The sequence below is a fragment of the Psammomys obesus genome, unplaced genomic scaffold (genome assembly GCF_907164565.1).
Source record: "Psammomys obesus unplaced genomic scaffold, mPsaObe1.curated_primary_1811, whole genome shotgun sequence".
NCBI lineage: Eukaryota > Metazoa > Chordata > Mammalia > Rodentia > Muridae > Psammomys > Psammomys obesus.
Window position 1 is genome coordinate 10,427,977 of NW_026592118.1, and position 16,759 is coordinate 10,444,735.

Consider the following 16,759-nt stretch of genomic DNA (forward strand, 5'->3'; position numbering starts at 1 on the left):
CATTCTGCTCTGTGTTGGTGTGGGGGCTCACCTGTATGGATGGTTAGTGGTTTGAACGAGAACATTCCCATATATTTGGATGTTAGGTTCTAGTTGGCAGGCAGTTTAGAAAGGATTAGGTCTTGTTGGAGGAGGTATGTCAATGAGGGTGGGCTTTGTTACTTCAAAAGCCCATGTCAGGCAGTCTCTTCTTTCTCTGCTTACAACTTTTGCAACACCTGTGAGCTCTCAGCTTCTGCTCCAGAGCCATGCCTGCTTGCTGCTGACACCTTTTCCACCATGAGGATCATGGACTAACTCTCTGAAACTTTAAGCAAGCCTCCAATTAAATACTAATATAACTAAGGAAAATGGCATGATGGGGTTCTAATTTCCTTATAGGGGCACCATCAAGAGGTTAAGGGGAAGGGAGGAAAGGGGGTGATATTGATTTCTGTGGCTCCCTCCTCACAGTCCTCCATCAGCACCATATCCCAGTCTATTGGTGGCTTGCTTCATCTGGCTCTCTGCCCTTGCAATCCAATTAGAATACCCCTACCCCTATGCTCAGTACTGAGATGACAACAGAAGCCCTGATGTTCTAGGTCATGAGAACTCTAGCTTCCTGGGGTCTTCTGCTCAAGCTCTTTTATTTGTAAGCAGCAGCTTTATAATACTGTGGAGTTAAGCTCATTTGAGGGTTGTCTTTTCTCTTCTGGAGCACAGGCTGATATACAGAGGGACTAAGAATGTCTGGTCACAGCTGTCCCTTTCAACAAAATGCCTCACCAAAGAAAATGTTAGCCCTTGAGTGTAGGGTCTTTAAAATATCAGGTGAATTTCTGGGCCCTATGGACTCAGTCACAAGGACTCAGGTCCTTTCTTTCATAGATGAGGACCACAGAGAGTGACATCTAACATATGGGTAGAGGAAGTGATCCCTACAACTCCCAGAGAGAGCATTGTTTATTATTATTATTATTACTTTTCTTTTCTTTTTTATTAATTTTTATTTTTTTATATTAATCACTTTGTATCCTAGCCCTAGCCCCCTCCCTCATTCCTTCCCAACCCTACCTTCCCTCCCTGATCTCCTCCCTGACCCTTTCCAAGTCCCCTGCTAAGGGAGGTCCTCCTCCCCTTCCAGCTGACCTTAGCTTATCAGATATCTCCAGGACTGGCTGCCATGTCCTCCTCTGTGACCTAGCAAGGCTGTTCCTCCCTCAGGGGGCATTGTTGATTCTTGTCCTGGCACCAGCTTCATGACACCATCTTGTTGCCAAGGAAACATCTGAGCTCTCTTGGTCATGCTGGGCTTCTAAGAGCCTGTAGACTCCTTCTTGGTGTCAAGACCACTCATATGCCTCTTCACATCCTCCCTCTGTGAGGATGCAGGGAGAAGTCTGGTGTCTGGCTTTTGTCTCTGCTTTCAGATTTCTTAACTTTGGCCATGACCTCAGATCTTCTGCTTAGCTCCATCCTGATGCCACCCTGTCCATATCTGTTCTTGCCACTGGGAAGTAGCTCATTCTGACCTTCTGGGGTCCTTCCACTGAATGCACGCCTTCCATATTCGATCTTAAGTTAGTGCTTCTCTGTGGCTGACTCGGTGCTCACACTGTCTGCTCACTACCTCTGTTAAGGTTGTGTCAACTCTGTCAAGACCCTCTGTTCAGTATAGGGGATACAGCCCTGCTTATCACAGCCCATGCATGCATGGAAAAACAGGGCCTGCTCACTTCAGTGACCGAGCACTTGCAGACCTTCTCAAAGACCACGGGCCATTTCCTTTGCTCACTCAACTTCTTTATAATGCTTGGGCCTCTGTAGGCCCTTGCCCTACAGAAGAAACCTTTCTTGTTTTTGATGTCACTTGCTCACTGACTCCCAAGATTGGAGTAATCTCCCTACACAAGGATCTTTCTTTCACTTAAAACCTCTTTATTTTATGTGTATAGGGGTTTTGCCTGTGTGCACGTATGTGTGTCCTATGTGTGGGTTACCCACAGAGGCCAGAAAGGAGCTTCCGATCTCCTGGGACTGGAATTAAAGATGGTTGTGAGTTGTCATTTGGGGGCTGGAGGTTGAACTTGGATCTTCTTGAAGAGAAGTAAGTGCTCTTACCACTGAATCAGCCAGCAGGTCGTGTGAGGACTGAGTCAGCCAGCGGAGTTATCTTTGGCTCCCTGAGTTGCATGAGATGGTCATACACTGTTTGTCCCCCTCATGTGAGGACTCCAGCGTGACTTTGCATTGAGACAGTCTTATGGCGGACTTAGCCCCTCAGATTACAAACACCCTCTTCAGAGGCTGTGGATTCCTAGGAGCACTCCACCAGGCATAAGAGGAGGACATAGCTATGTTGGGTTGCTCTCTGGCAGGATCCATCATAGCAAGGATAGAGAATTCATAGTACTAAGATAGTCAGCGGGATCCTTGAGCCTCAGCTCAGAAGACAAAGCTTTGCAGCCACTTTCGTGGAGACAGAGAGGACTTGCTGACCAGTAAGTCCTGGACACTGGTAGGTCCTGATTTCTACTTCTCAAACCTCCTCAGTGTCTCTGCTGGTGGCATTGAGGAGAACTTTGAATATGTCTCCTGACTGTGAGAATCTGAGGGGACCGTGCGGAGGAAGGAGCTCTGCTCCCTGAGAAACCTGAGAGCCAGGTAGGAGCTCAGGTAGCAATGGACTCTGTCACTAGAGACCCAGGCCTGGCCCTGTAACAGATTGAGGGTGACTGCTGGTTTAGGTTCCTGTAAGTCCCGGGAGGAAATGTAAGGGAAGTGAGGAAGGAACCTTTCGAAACCCTAGAAACATCAGGAGCCTCGAGACGAAAAGGCGGTAGGAGGACGGGAAGCAAAGCCCTGGCAGACAGCAGGCATACATCTATTCCCCCGTGCCTCACCGCATGCAGGCGCGTTTAGAAACACGCTGCGGGGCATAGTCTGTCAAGTCCTGTTCTCTTGCAGATGTCCTCAAACCAGTGTACTGGTGTGCTAGCTATGGCTCAGGGGAGAAGACTAGCTGTCACTTAAGCCCTTTGTGCTTGGCATCAACCGACACGCCAGCCTTGTAACACGGTCTGGAAGAACCTTGTCCAGAATGCTGCTGACACACGCAGATGTCAACGCCACTTTGTGCCGATGGCCACTCTATTCATGGGTTGCCAAAGAGCTCACCCTTCACTACTGGCGATTGACAACATCCTCGTGACACCTGAGTTACAGCAGCAAGCATCAGACTTTCCCGTTCCTCCCCCTGAAACACATCTAACCAGACTTCTGAGACTCCAGTTTCCAGTTCCTATGAGCCAGGCATTTTAAATTAGTGAAGGTGCCTTATCCTGCTGTTGGCAGTGATTCTGGGATATTCTTTGCAATGAATCTATAGGAGAAAGGTTTCTCACTCCCCAGCCCTGAATGACTGTGCCACTTCCTCAAGAGCTTCTTATCCAGAGTAGCCAGGACCCGCCACAGTGTGGCGCTGTATCTAAACTGGAAAGGACGAAGGCTGAATTTCATACACGTCTTGGCATAGGCTGTATCTTGGGAACTGTGTGTGAAGGAGGAGCTGGCGCTAGAGAAGGCTTGACAGAGTCAGCTGCCCAGGAAACATAGTTGCACACCAAAGCCCTGTGTTCAGTAGGCTGGCTGGGTGCTAGATACACACTCATGAGCATTCACAATCTGTACACGGCTCTAGGGGAAAACAGGAAGACAGCGAGGGCCCTACACTTGTATCTACAATACATCCTGGTCTCTATAAATAGCTTTATTTCTATTTTTATCCAGATCCACATGCATATTCACATTTAAACATTTTTATCATTCTAAAGGATTGATCTATTTAATTTTATGTGTTTGGAGCGTTTGTGTGAATTATGTGGGCCCACAGAGCCTTTCTCAGTTCCCCTCAACATACATTTTCCAAGAGGCCTCTGGCATCGGCAGTTTGCTGACGTGTCTGTGAGGTGCTCCCAACACCTCCACTCAAGCCTCTCACTCTGCTCTCATTTTCTTTCTCACACTTGGCTCCTGCCCAACCTCTTCACAGCCCGTGGCAGGATGCTGTCAAAACTCTGGGGACTATACACTCACATTGAGTGCCTTAGTGTCTAACATAGCACAGGACACATAGAAAGGGGAGAGCATGGGGGGCACGTAGAAGGCTTTACAGGGCTAACAGTATATCAGAGAAGCCAGGCCGTGGAGAGGCAAAGAGCAGCCGTGTGTGGGGAAAACCCTGGGTCTGCCATCTTCCTTTGCCCTATGTCGGCCTGCTGACAGTAGGCTTGTGCATCCAAGACCCTTGGCCACCCCTCCTACATTTTCAAGGACATTAAAATTTCTTAAAATTGTTGTGTGTGAATGAGTGCCACAGTGCATGCATGGAGGTCAGAAGATGAACTTGTGTGAGTTGGTTCTGGATCGAAGTTGGGTCTTTAGGTTTGGCTGCAAGTGTCTTCATCCCCAGGACCCAGCTCACTGCTCCTTAAGGCATTTTAAAAGTCTCCTCTACACCCTGCACAAGGCAAGTGCCTTATTTCACCATATAAATTTGAAGTTTTACTTATTTTTATTTTTGTGTCTCTGGATGTGTATGCCACATGTATGGGGGGATGCCTATGGAGACCAGAAGAGGGTACCAGAGTCCCCTCGAACTGGAGTCACAGGCAGTTGTGAGATGTCCAAAAGGTGCCAAACTCCTTGTCCTTTGGAAGAGCAGCAAGCACTCTTAACCATGGAGCCATCTTTCCAGCCCCCTTATTTCACTTTTCCTTGATGGAGGCCGTCACCAATGTCTAACGATTAACCTCCATCCTCAGAAAGGACAAACGAAGAAATCTATCCTCAAAATTCTATAGAGTTTTGTGGAAATAATAACTTTGGTCCTAATATTTAAATTAACTTACTCAACTCAGCAAATATGTCCTGAACTAAAATAACATACCACTCCCTGTTGCAGAATGGTAGTACAGACTCGTGTGTGTGTGTGTGTGTGTGTGTGTGTGTGTGTGTACACCCCTGCCTCACCTACCCTACATTGCAGTGGGGCAGAAAACTGGAACAAGCCATTAAAGAAAAGCCAGCCTTCCAGATCCTTTGGTTCTGAAGGGGAGAACCAGTGAGCCTGAGTTCTCAAACAGGGCTTTCTGGGCACAGAGATTCCTAGCAAGGAATGTGGGGGGGGGGTGCTGGAGTCGTCAGCCAAGTGGCAGCTTTAAGTGACTGGGTGCTTCAGTTGTTAGAGAAGCTATCCCTTCCGTCTGTGAGGAGAAGACCACAGATGTTGTGAGCAGGACCTCATGACCTGCTGTGGTTTAAATGTCACTCTAGTTACTGCTTGAAGGCTCAGCGGCTAGGGAAGCAGGAGAGTGACAGGTCCTGGGGATGATGCTGGTAGGCAAGGAGAAGGATGGGTAGGGAGGAGCAGCTTCCTGCTACAGTCAAGGACAGTGAGCCAGCCATTTGAGGTGAAGAGGGAGCAGTGTGGGTTGGGCTGGGAAAGCTGCAGGGCCTGAGTGCAGGAAGGGGATCGGGCCTTCCAGCTTACTAAAGACTGTCCAGTTTCACATGCCAATTTGAAATGTTTGGCGACTTCATCCAGCCCTCCTGCAGAGGTGAATGAGATCATGCGAACTTCTGAGGACCGCCCCTTCCTGTGTTAACTGCTTTTGACTGTCTGGGTAACTTTCAACTCTGCTACTGCAGAGGGTTCTTCTGGACTCTGCCTGCTGGACCAGCGGCAACCCAGTAAGTTCAATGCCAAATTGTTTCTAGATATTCAGCTTCTCAAATGCCATCTGGACCCATTTGGACACTTCCTTGCATCCTTTGTTAACTCTGGAGTTAACACAAATCTTCAACACAAGTCCTGCATCTCACTTGAGAATCATAATCTGACCACTTAATTGACAATGCCCAGTGGCGATGTTAGGCAGTTAGTGACGTGAACATGAACTTCTTTGACAAGTGGAGGACTCTTGAGGGGATAGATGTGGCCTGCAGGGGCTACTTCCAGCCAGGAGACTGATGGCTGCATGGACCAAGCCTGTGCTCCTGGAATCACCTAGAGTTTCACAGCTACCCACAAGACTGCATACTTCTGTGATGACTTGCCTCCATTTCACAGAGGAGAGAACAAGCAGGAGGGGCTGGAAATGCCCAAGACCACAGAACTGAGTCCAGTCAGCTGACCGGGAACCTTGTTTCATATCAGGGCTTCTCTGCTGGAGCTTTGTTGATGCAGGAAACCTCTTCCAGCATGGCGGTGTGGAGAGAGGAATCATGGCAGATCTAGGACTCTGTGATGCACAAGGCATCCCCTCAAGAATCAGAAGTCCAAGATTTCATTTGTGTCAAGGATGGGGAATTCTGGTCTAGCCTGTGACATGGTCACCTTCAGGAAAGTGGCCTTCACGGTCCTTCTCAGGCCCACAGTTGTTTACATGCTTCTGAGGCTCTGCCTGATGAGTGTTTCACTCTATACACACTGTAGGTCTCATGCTCACTCCCTACTAAATTTTTAGTGCCAGGCTGAACAGCAGATAAATACTAACTGTATGCTCACAGCAAGACTGAATTCTGACATGTCTGTGTGCATCTTAGGGAAATGTCTAGTGGGGCTGGAGAGATGGCTCCGAGGCTGAGAGTACTTGCTGCTCTTGAAGAGGACCTGAGTTTGGGTCCCAGCTCCCACATGGTAGCTCACAACCATCTGTAATTGCAGTCCTGGGGGATCTGACTCCCTCTTGCAGCCTCTGCAGGCATTGAATCCATGCACTGCACATGGGTCTACGCGGGCAAAACATTCAGAGATACAGAATAAAAAAATAAACAAATCTTTAGGATAAACACTCAAGGAAGGGTGAGAGAAATCAGAAGGTGGCAAGTGCATGTTACAAATCTGTGTTGCTCTCCAAGCATGTTATTGCATTTAGTTTAAGAAATTAGAGCAGGCAGACCCGAAAGCCAGCATTCAAACTTCAAGCCCTGACTGCAGCTAATTTCTCATTGTCCTTGAAGCTAATCAAGCCTATGGAAACAGCATCTCCAAATTGACTAAACGAGACTCCCAATTAACGCAAACAGATGGCTGAAATTTTCCAGGTGACTTTCCATATTAATTCAGCATGTTGGCTGGACCAGGCCCCAGGAGGCTTGGCAGGGATTGGCCGAGAAGGAAATGATGAAACAGAGGGATCTTCAGGAGAGATGGGGAGCAATAACTTGAACTGTTTTAGCACAGCAAAAATAAAATACTAGTCTAATTGACTGGTCTTCCTCATCCAGTGCGCGCAGAGTGACCCCCGGTGATGGGTCACCAGCGTCCCACCCTAGGAAGCTGCCTGAGTCCAGGTTTATGAGAAATCAGCTGGCTATATCTAATCCTGTCTGGCAAAATATAAGACCAGTCTAGGGTAGGAAGAGAGAGGAAGAGGCTAGCCCTTTGCAGAGCGCTGGCATTCCAAACCTGGTCTCACTGCCTTTTCTCCCAGGGACACCATGACATCAGGTTCCATTGAAGAAAGGAGCTGAAAGGCCCTCAGTGGGATTCTGAAGGGGAGGGGTGCTAGAACCCCTGCCCCATCGTGCCCAAGGACCCTGCACAAGTCTACTGGGTTCCGCCATACTCCCTCACGTCCAGCTTGCTCATTCTACTAATGTCGAAGGAGCACTGCTGTCTGGGAAATTCACCATGGGAGTGAAGAAAACCACACACTAGGGAAAAGAGGGGTGCAACGTCAGGAAGAGGAGAACAGAGGGTGAGCATGTGCTGGAGTGCCCTCTCCAGGAGGAGCCAGAGCAGCTGACTCTTCCAGAAGCTGCCAGAAACCTCTAACAGTGTAGAGATTTGTAAGCGACTGAAGACCCATGATTTCATGTTCCAGCTAGCTATATGGCAAAATCTGGCCTGGGTGCCTCCTGGGTCTCTAAACAGGGTGTTCTTGGCTCAAACAGCTCCATTTATAGACAGAGTCTTAGATGTGTGGGCTCTGGGATACTGCACGCCTCCTCACTCACTGTTCTCACAGTGGCTACGGAACTGGACTCTGCATGGTACCAGTGTCCAGACGGTTTGACTTTAAGGGCGAAGCGGATATTCAAACCATGTCACTTAGACGGATCCCATTTGGCTGCTCTGATTTAACTAGAAAGTCTACACAAAGTAATGTTGTTAGCGATCTACTAACATGATTTTCCATGTTCCCTCCAAATCACATGGCTGCCACCCACTGGGAGGGCTGGCCTTCTCAGAGCTGGACCCATCAGGCAGGAGCTGCTCAGCTAGAGGGCCTCTAAAATCCTGAAAAGGGGATGCTGCTCGCTGAAATCTGGTTCTCGGACTTTCTCACACCAGCTTCTCCATGGGTGATCTGTCTGCTGTGTGAATGACCCTGCTGAGACAGGGGCTGACCAGACATCCTTTTCAAGAGGATTCCCCTCTCATGAGGTAGGTTATCCACACTGATAAAGGTAAGGGAGACAAGTATATGCTGCCTGGTGTTGTCCCTTTATTTTCTCAGGAAATTGAGCCACACATCGGCATGGAAGTCTGGAAGAACAGAGTGCTTGGAAGTCAGCCATTACTACAAGAGAGTCCATTCTGGGGACACCGCATTAATGGCTTTCTTTTGAATTTGTTCCTAACCCAATGGTGCAAGAAACCCACCTCATGCGAGGGTCATCAGGCGGCATCATCTCCAGGTCGTGGGTGGGTCCATTCAAGCCAATGACGTGGAGGGAGATGCTGGGGTTTTCACTGCCAGCCTGCAAAGTGAGGGGACAGAGCTGTGAGGGAGCAGCATGAGTGAAATGGCCTGTAGTTCACCGTGGCTTTGCAACATCTCTTCTGCAAGACTCATCTCTGGGCACCGTAGAGGCCGACATTAAAGGCTATAACTTATGTTGAGGACACATCAGTTTGTATGTCTGTGTGTGGACGCATGTGTGTGCACATGTGTGCATGAGTGTGTGTGTGTGACATATATGTGTGTGTTTGCACATGTTTGGAGGCCAAAAGACAACACTGGGTGTCATGCATCCTTAGGTACCATCCACTTTCCTTTCATGACACAGCATCTGTCACTGGTCTGGAGTTCACCGGAACTGGCTTACCAGTAAGCCTCAGGGATTTTGACTTTGCCTCCCCAGTGCTAGGATTGCTAGGTATGTCCTGACACACCCAGATTTTTTATATGAGGATCAAACACTAGGCCTCCAACTGAGCTCTCTCTGACCCTAATACATAGAAGTTTTAAAAGGCAGAGAGATATTTGGGCCAGATCTTCCTTACTAGGAGTCTTGTCATCCTCCTGTTCCATTGAGGTCACTAAGTCTGCCATTGTTGGTGGCTACTTGGTAAGCCACACGAAAGGGAGGACGACTGTGCAAGAGTGCAGGGACAGGTGCAGGGTCATGAAGAGGAGCGTGGCGCATGCACGGGTGGCAGGAACACACAGCTCAATAAGGAGCCACGGCCCAGGTCAGTTTCAGGCATCTGCTTTTACTGGAGAACAAATTCTGGACTGAAAGAGGCAGGGAAAGATGTGGCCTCTCCAGGGCTGGTCCGGCCTGACGTCCTCACTCCCCCTGCTCATTTATGGTAGAGGGAATCTGTCCCCCAATAAGTGACAAGATGGTGGCTGTATACTTGAGGGCTCTGACTGGGAGTGGGAGAGAACAGGGCAGTAACCCAACTCCAGAATTCTGTCAGTCAGAGTCTGTGGAATTTCTATTAAAATACGGGACCCCAAGTCCTGAGCAAGATGACACTTTCTAATTCCTCATTGGGAGCACGTGTCACAGAGCTCACTACTAAATCAAGAAGTCCATTAGAATTTAGGTTGTCACTTAAGGACACTTATAAGGATATATGTATATGTGTCTATGTGTGCGCATGTACGTTTGATTGGTGCATATGTGTATGGCTGAGGTCTCTCTCTTTGTGTATGTGTGTGTGATGTGTATATTAGGAGGTATAGAGGGGCTAGGGAGATGTGGACCTAAGTCTCAGAGTTCAGCTAACTCTGTACTTTGTTTTACAATGGGAAAAAGGAGCAAAGACATCCTGTCAATGGCAAGTGCACGCTAGCCCAGATTCCTGTGCCGGAGCTCTTGCCTTCGGTGGGTAGTGTTTGCAAGGGTGCTCTTTGAGTGGTGATTAGGGTTAGATAAGGTCATGTGGGCAGGGTCCTACGATGGCATTAGTGTCCTGATAAAGAAAGAAAGATATCAGAGCTCCCATCATCTGCCTTGTGAAGAAGTAATGGCTACAAAATGTGGGGTGTGGCTCAGTTGGTAGCGTGCTTGCCTAGCACACACGCTAGGCAATCTCTGGCACTGTGTAAACTAGGTATGCGTGCCTATAATCCCAGCACACAGAAGGTAGAGGATCAAAGGTTCAAGGTCATCCTCAGCCACACAGAGAGTTCCAGGCCAGCCTGGGACATCTGAGACCCTGTATAGATGTCTTCTTCAAGAGAAGACATTAGTCTGCCAACAAGGAAGAGAAGCCTCCCCAGGATCTGGCTCACCAACATTGCAATTTCCGACATCTAGTCTCCGAGAGGACATGACTGTGGCAGTGAGGGCACAGAGCTGAGAGGACAGTATTGTGGTCAAAGTGGCCTAGGTCTGGGATATTCTGTTTGGCAGCTGCAGCAGATGATCTCACTAAGCGTTTGCTTCCTCTGGCTCATGGTTTTGGGAACCATGCTGATCCTGTCTACTTCATTCTCATTATGGGTCTTCTGCAGGCCCAGGGGTTTCTCACCATGTGGAAGCATGCACTGTTCACTTTTAGACCAGCCAGGTGGGTGGGGAGGCCTCTGTTCCCCCACCCTGTGGCAAAGGCAGGATGGTGCCCCAGAGGCAGGGCTGGGGCCCAGTGGTAACAACATCATGCCTGCTTGTCCACTGGCCTTAAAGCAGTCTGGTGATGCCATTGGGAAGTAGGTTAGTCAGCTGTGTGCACCTCAGCCGCTGTGTCCATGTTCCTGGATGCCAGCCTCCTTCCAGGTGAGGAGGTCATGGAATTTTCTGCATCAGTACCTGCCTTGTGCTTGGATGCTGTGATCTGATGCCGAGTTGGGGTTTGGAGGACCCTCCTGACTATCCTTGCTGTTCCACTGGCTTAGGCCTTTCTTTGTCTACTTTGGTAACCACACCAAAATGTCCAAGATCAGGGGTGTGAACCTCACAGCTTTAGAGCTGGGAGTCCATGATCAAGGTTCTTGTTGACTCTGTCTGGTGAGGGCCTGGTCTCATACACGGAGCTTGTACACTGCCTCCTCATGTAGGCGGGATGGAAGAGAGAGTGCTCTGGGGTCCCCTTCATATGACACTAAGCCCAGTCACAAAGGCTCCTCACTCAGGGCTTGATCACCTCTCAAGGGCTCATCACCTTGGGGTCTCAACATACGGATACTAGGGCACACAAGATCTCAGACCCAGCAGTAACTATGGACATGTAGTCTCTCCAAGGCCTAGGAACCAGGGACAGAGAGGAGTCCTTTCAACCTCCCAGAAGCGGCATCCTATAAGGAGCCAGAAGTGCAGGCTTTTTGTCACCCAGAGTCACTGAGTGAGGGCGATGCATTTATTTTGCTTCTGAGGAACTTAGGCAATAATAAGTTACTTAAAATTCACCTCAACAAAGACTGGACTTTAATGTGACGTAATGAGTGTTCTTGGTGACGCTGGCAAGGATGTCTGATTATACTTGGATTATACACTTGGAACCAGTGGGCGAGTGAGCTCATGGATGACGCAAGCTTGGCTGAGCCTGTTGTTTTCCTACCTTCGGATAGTGGTAGGGCTTCACCGTGGGGTACACAGAGCCTGTGTAGGTTGGCAGCTCCATAAGGGGAACCCGGGAGTCGTTGATGGTGGCATAGGCGAGCCTTGTGCCATCTGGTGACCACCAATGTGCGATGTGGCTCTTCAGAATCTCCTCTGTGGGAAAACAAAGCAGAGAATGGTGAGCACAAGCTAGTGCTGGGGCTGCAGGGGGTGGCAGGGAAGCAGGGCGGCAGAGTTGCATGCCCCTGGGAGCTAGCCAGGGATGACTGACACCCTGAGCCCGTGTGTCTGCTGTCACCACCAAGCTTCTGTTCAGCTCAGCTCCCCTCACGGGGCTCAGAAGCATCTGATATGGGAAACCAAAGCTCAGACAAACACGGGCTGATTGCATGAAACTGGCTCTTCTACAAATTTGATCCCTGGGCCTAAGGAGTACTTTGTTTTTTCTTCTTAACTGGGTAATCATTGGATTTTAATTATCTCATTCAATTTCCTCTTTTTTGGTAATATCTGATACATATTACAAGCCCTGTCTCTGCTAATGAGTGCTTTAGAGTTGGACTGTTATACAGCTGTGGATTAGTGTGTGTGCGTGTGCGAATGCGTGTACAGGTATAGGTATGCATATACTATGTGTGTGCGTGCATGTGTGTGTGTGAACGTCAGAGGAGAACCTCACATGTCCTTCATTGGATGCTGTCCACCTTCTATTTTGAAACAGGGTCTCTCATTGGCCTGGAGCTCACCAAGTAGGCAAGGCTAGCCAGCCAGCAAACCCTGGGGATCTTCCTATCTCCACCTCCCTGGGACTGTAAGCATATGTCATACTTGGCTTTTTTGTTTGTTTTACCCTATCTATCTATCTATCTATCTATCTATCTATCTATCTATCTATCTATCTATCTATTGATTTATTTGAAACAGGGTCTCACTATCCCTGTCCTGAACTCTATATAGACCAGGCTGGCCTCCAGCTCACAAAGCCCACCTGCCTCTGTCCTGAACACCGTATTTAAAGATGTATAAAACCACGCCCAGCTAACTTGGATTTTTTTTTAACATGTAAATTCTATGGATTGACCTCGGGTCCTTTCTTACTGACTGACTGACCTATGTCCCTAGCCAGGCAGACTGTCATCTCAATAAGAGGAAAGCAGTCCCCACTGTGGCATGCTCATGAAGACAGGCCAGGGGAGAGAGGAAGCTATGGGGAGGCCCAGCCTTAGACAACAGGTGAATCCATGTGGGAGGTGGGGAGCTGTGCAGCTGCATGCACTCCTTTACAGCAGAGGAGGAAGGAAGAGGTGTCCTCAGGGCACGCATGGCCCCAGCCTTTAACCATCTCAGTTTCACTGTGTCACTAGAAAGCAAAATGGACCTGTCCTAGAAAGGACAGAGATAGAATGGGAGTCTACTCAGAAGTCGCCAACATTTTTCTAACACACACGCATCACTACTCAACAGAGTTAAAAGAGAAACTTTGTAGGGTCAGGAAGAAAAACCCTACTTCTTTTTGTTTATAGTTGTTTTATTTCTGATAGGGCCGTGTCTACATAATTCAGATTGATCCTAAACTAGTGATCCCCCTGCCTCTGGCTCTCAAGTGCTGGGGATGACAGGTGCACCCTCCCTCACCTGGCCCCTACTATGCTTGCTGCTTGCTTGTTTGTTTGTTTTTCTGAGACAGGGTTTCTCTGTGTAGCCTTGGCTGTCTTGGACTTGCTTTGTAGGCCAGGCTGGCCTCAAACTCACAGAGATCCATCTGCCTCTGCCTCCTCGAGTGCTGGGATTAAAGGTGTGCTCCAGTGCACCTGGTTCTTTGCATCCAGAGAAGATATTGCCCAAGTGTTACAAGCCAGAATCTGGGAATCCGAAGCTCCTGGAACCCTCTCTGGCACAGAAACAGACTCACAGTGTTAAGAAGGTCTTTTAGATTATCTTTAAAGTAATGACCCCTCCACTCAGGTCACAGGCGAGGTCCACTCAGCAGGCTACTGTCACCCCAATCTGCTCTGTGTTTCTGGAGAGTAGGGAGCCAGCTCAGGAAGAGGTGAAGAGGAAGAAAGCCCAGGCCAGGCTCCAGAGCTTATAATTTTCTGGGTCTTCAGCAGCAGAAGGACTCATTTTGAGGTGTGAGTTTGGAATGGGGTGATTAAAAAATGACTTTATGAAGTCACCTGATCTGTAGGAATGCTCATAAGGCACAGTGAGTAATGAGTCCCTGCAGATGGTCTCTGGGAAACACAGCCACATTCTAAACACAATACATTGCAGGGCCAGAGGGGAAGAGACCTATTGGCAATTACCGTGACCTAGCAGGGCAGAGCTGGGCATGGAAGGAGGAGGGCAGAAGTCTGCAGTGGTAGCAGAGGTTTCCCACAGCTGGGTTCTATTCCAGGACATCTATTAAGAGCCAGCCCAGGCAAACCCAGCAGAAAGATGGCTGGCTGCTGCAGAGACACAGCCAATGGAGAGACAAGCACCCTCACAGGCAAGCCCTGGAGAGATGGCACCTCTGCTTCTTCCTACTGAGCCCAGAGTAACCTCCCTATGGATGACACGATGCCAGCCTTGTGCAAACCAGATCATCCTCCTCTTTCTCCTTATCTTCCCCCACCCCTGCAACACCTTTGCTTACACCTCACTTTGGGAGTGGCCCTCAACCTGGTAGGAAACACTGCTTTAGCCTGAGCAGCACAGTCAAGGACAGTCACACCTGGACAAAGGATGGTGTCTCTGTCAGTTCTGTCACCAGGTGCTGGAGAGCAGTGAACTCTAGCTCAGAGAATGGGAATGTTGTGAAACAATTCTGGAGAGGGCTAATCTCCACCCTCCTGCTGACCTATAGGTAACAGATGTACTCTGGGGAAGGGATAGTCATTTCTTTCATTTGTCAGTTGCACATCGAATGGTAAGCCCAGTGGCCTCCAATATAGTTCAATATACTCAGTGACCACACAGACAGTCCTATTTACAGCCACGGTCACAAAACAAAACAAACAAAACAGGAAACGGAGTTCTTGAGAGGAAGGAGTTACAACAGAGGTAGGAGGGAGAAAAGATGGGGTGGAAACAGACAGAACGAGTTTTATTAACACATGAAACTGCCAAAGAACACATTTAACTAATAAAATTCATAAAAAATTGGTAATTCACCCTTTAACTTGTTCAGCCTATTTAATGTGGGAACCTGTGTGACAAAGAAGGCATTGTTCATGAAAAAGGAAAGAGCAAGAACTCAAGAAGTTAAAAAGAAACAAATCAAGTAATCCAATTAAAAAAACAGGTACAGAGCTAAACAGAGAATTCTCTGTAGAGGAATATAGAATGGTAGAGAAACACTTAAAGAAATGCTCAACGTCCTTAGTCATCAGGGAAATGCAAACCAAAATGACCCTGAGATTTCACCTTACACCCATCAGAATGGCTATGATCAAAAACTCAAGTGACAACACATGCTGGTGGGAATGTAAACTTGTACAACCACTTTGGAAATCAATCTGGCACTTTCTCAGACAATTAGGAATAGTGCTTCCTCAAGATCTAGCTATAGCACTCCTAGGCATATATCCAAAAGATGGTCAAGTACACAATAAGGACATTTGCTCAACCATGTTCATAGCAGCTTTATTTGTAATACCCAGAATCTAGAAACAACCCAGATGTGCCTGAACTGAGGAACGGATACAGAAATTGTGGTACATTTACACAATGGAATACTTCTCAGCAATTAAAAACAAGGAAATCATGAAATTTGCAGGCAAATGGTGGGACCTAGAAAAGATCATCCTGAGTGAGCTATCCCAGAAGTGACACACATGGTATATACTCACTTATAAGTGGATATTAGCCATATACTATAGGATAAACATACTAAAATCTGTACACCTAAAGAAGCTAATCAAGAAGGAGGACTCTGGGTAAGATGCTCAGTCCTCACTCAGAAAGGCAAACGCGACATTGGAAGAAAGAGAAAACAGGAAACAGGACAGGAGCCTACCACAGAGGGCTCTGAAAGTCTACCTAGCAGTGTATCAAAGCAGATGCTGAGACTCATAACCAAACTTTGGGCAGAGTACAGGGACTCTTATGAAAGAAGGAAGAGATGAAAGACCTGGAGGGAACATGGGCTCCACAAGGAAAGCAACAGAACCAAAAAATCCAGGTCCAGGGGTCTTTTCTGAGACTGATACTCCAATCAAGGATCATGCATGGAGAAAACCTAGAACCCCTGCACAGATGTAGCCCATGGCAGCTCAGTATCCAAGTGAGTTCCCTAGTAATGGGAACAGGGACTGTCTCTGACATGAACTCAGTGGCTGGCTCCTTGATCACCTCCCTCTGAGGTGGGAGCAGACTTGCCAGGCCACAGAGGAAGACAATGCAGCCAGTTGTGATGAGACCTGATAGGCTAGGGTCAAAGGGAAGGGGAGGAGGACCTCCCCTATTAGTGGTCTTGGAGAGGGGCATGGGAGGAGATGAGGGAGGGAGAGTGGGATTGGGAGGGAATGAAGAAGGGGGCTACAGTTGGAATACAAAGTAAATAAGCTGTAATCAACATAAAAATAATAATTAAAAAAAAGAAAAGAAAAAGGAAAGAGCATCTTTGGAGTACCAATTATAATAGCTGGGTCAGAGCTTGGTGTGCACTGGGTTCAGGAGTGACACGTCAGGGGTGGGGTGGGCGCAGGATAGTTCCTATCCCCAGAAAAAAATAGGTAAAATAAGGGGTGGGGTGGCAGCACACACAGGTATTCCCAGGGCTGGGCAGGTGGAGAAGGCAGAGCTCTGGGGCTCATTGGCCAGCTGGCCAGCGAAGCCTGCTTGGTGATGAGGGGTCAGAAAGAAGGTGGGTAACACTTAGAGAACAGCATTAGGGGTTGCTCTCGGGCCTCCAAACACACAGACACACATGTGACACACACATACACACACACACACACACACACACACACACACACACACACACACACAC

The 16,759-nt window shown here is 48.3% G+C and overlaps 1 protein-coding gene across 3 annotated transcripts in view; it reads right to left on the reverse strand.

The window, feature by feature from the left end:
• Positions 1-16,759, reverse strand: part of Dpp6 (dipeptidyl peptidase like 6) — a 749,167-nt gene that overhangs the window by 72,795 nt on the left and 659,613 nt on the right. For all 3 annotated transcript variants that reach the window (XM_055612951.1, XM_055612949.1, XM_055612950.1), the window contains exons 9-10: positions 11,783-11,937; positions 8,654-8,751 (exon numbers count right to left, since the gene is read on the reverse strand). In XM_055612951.1, coding sequence (XP_055468926.1) covers positions 8,654-8,751; positions 11,783-11,937 — 253 coding nt within the window. The remainder of the gene's footprint in view (positions 1-8,653; positions 8,752-11,782; positions 11,938-16,759) is intronic.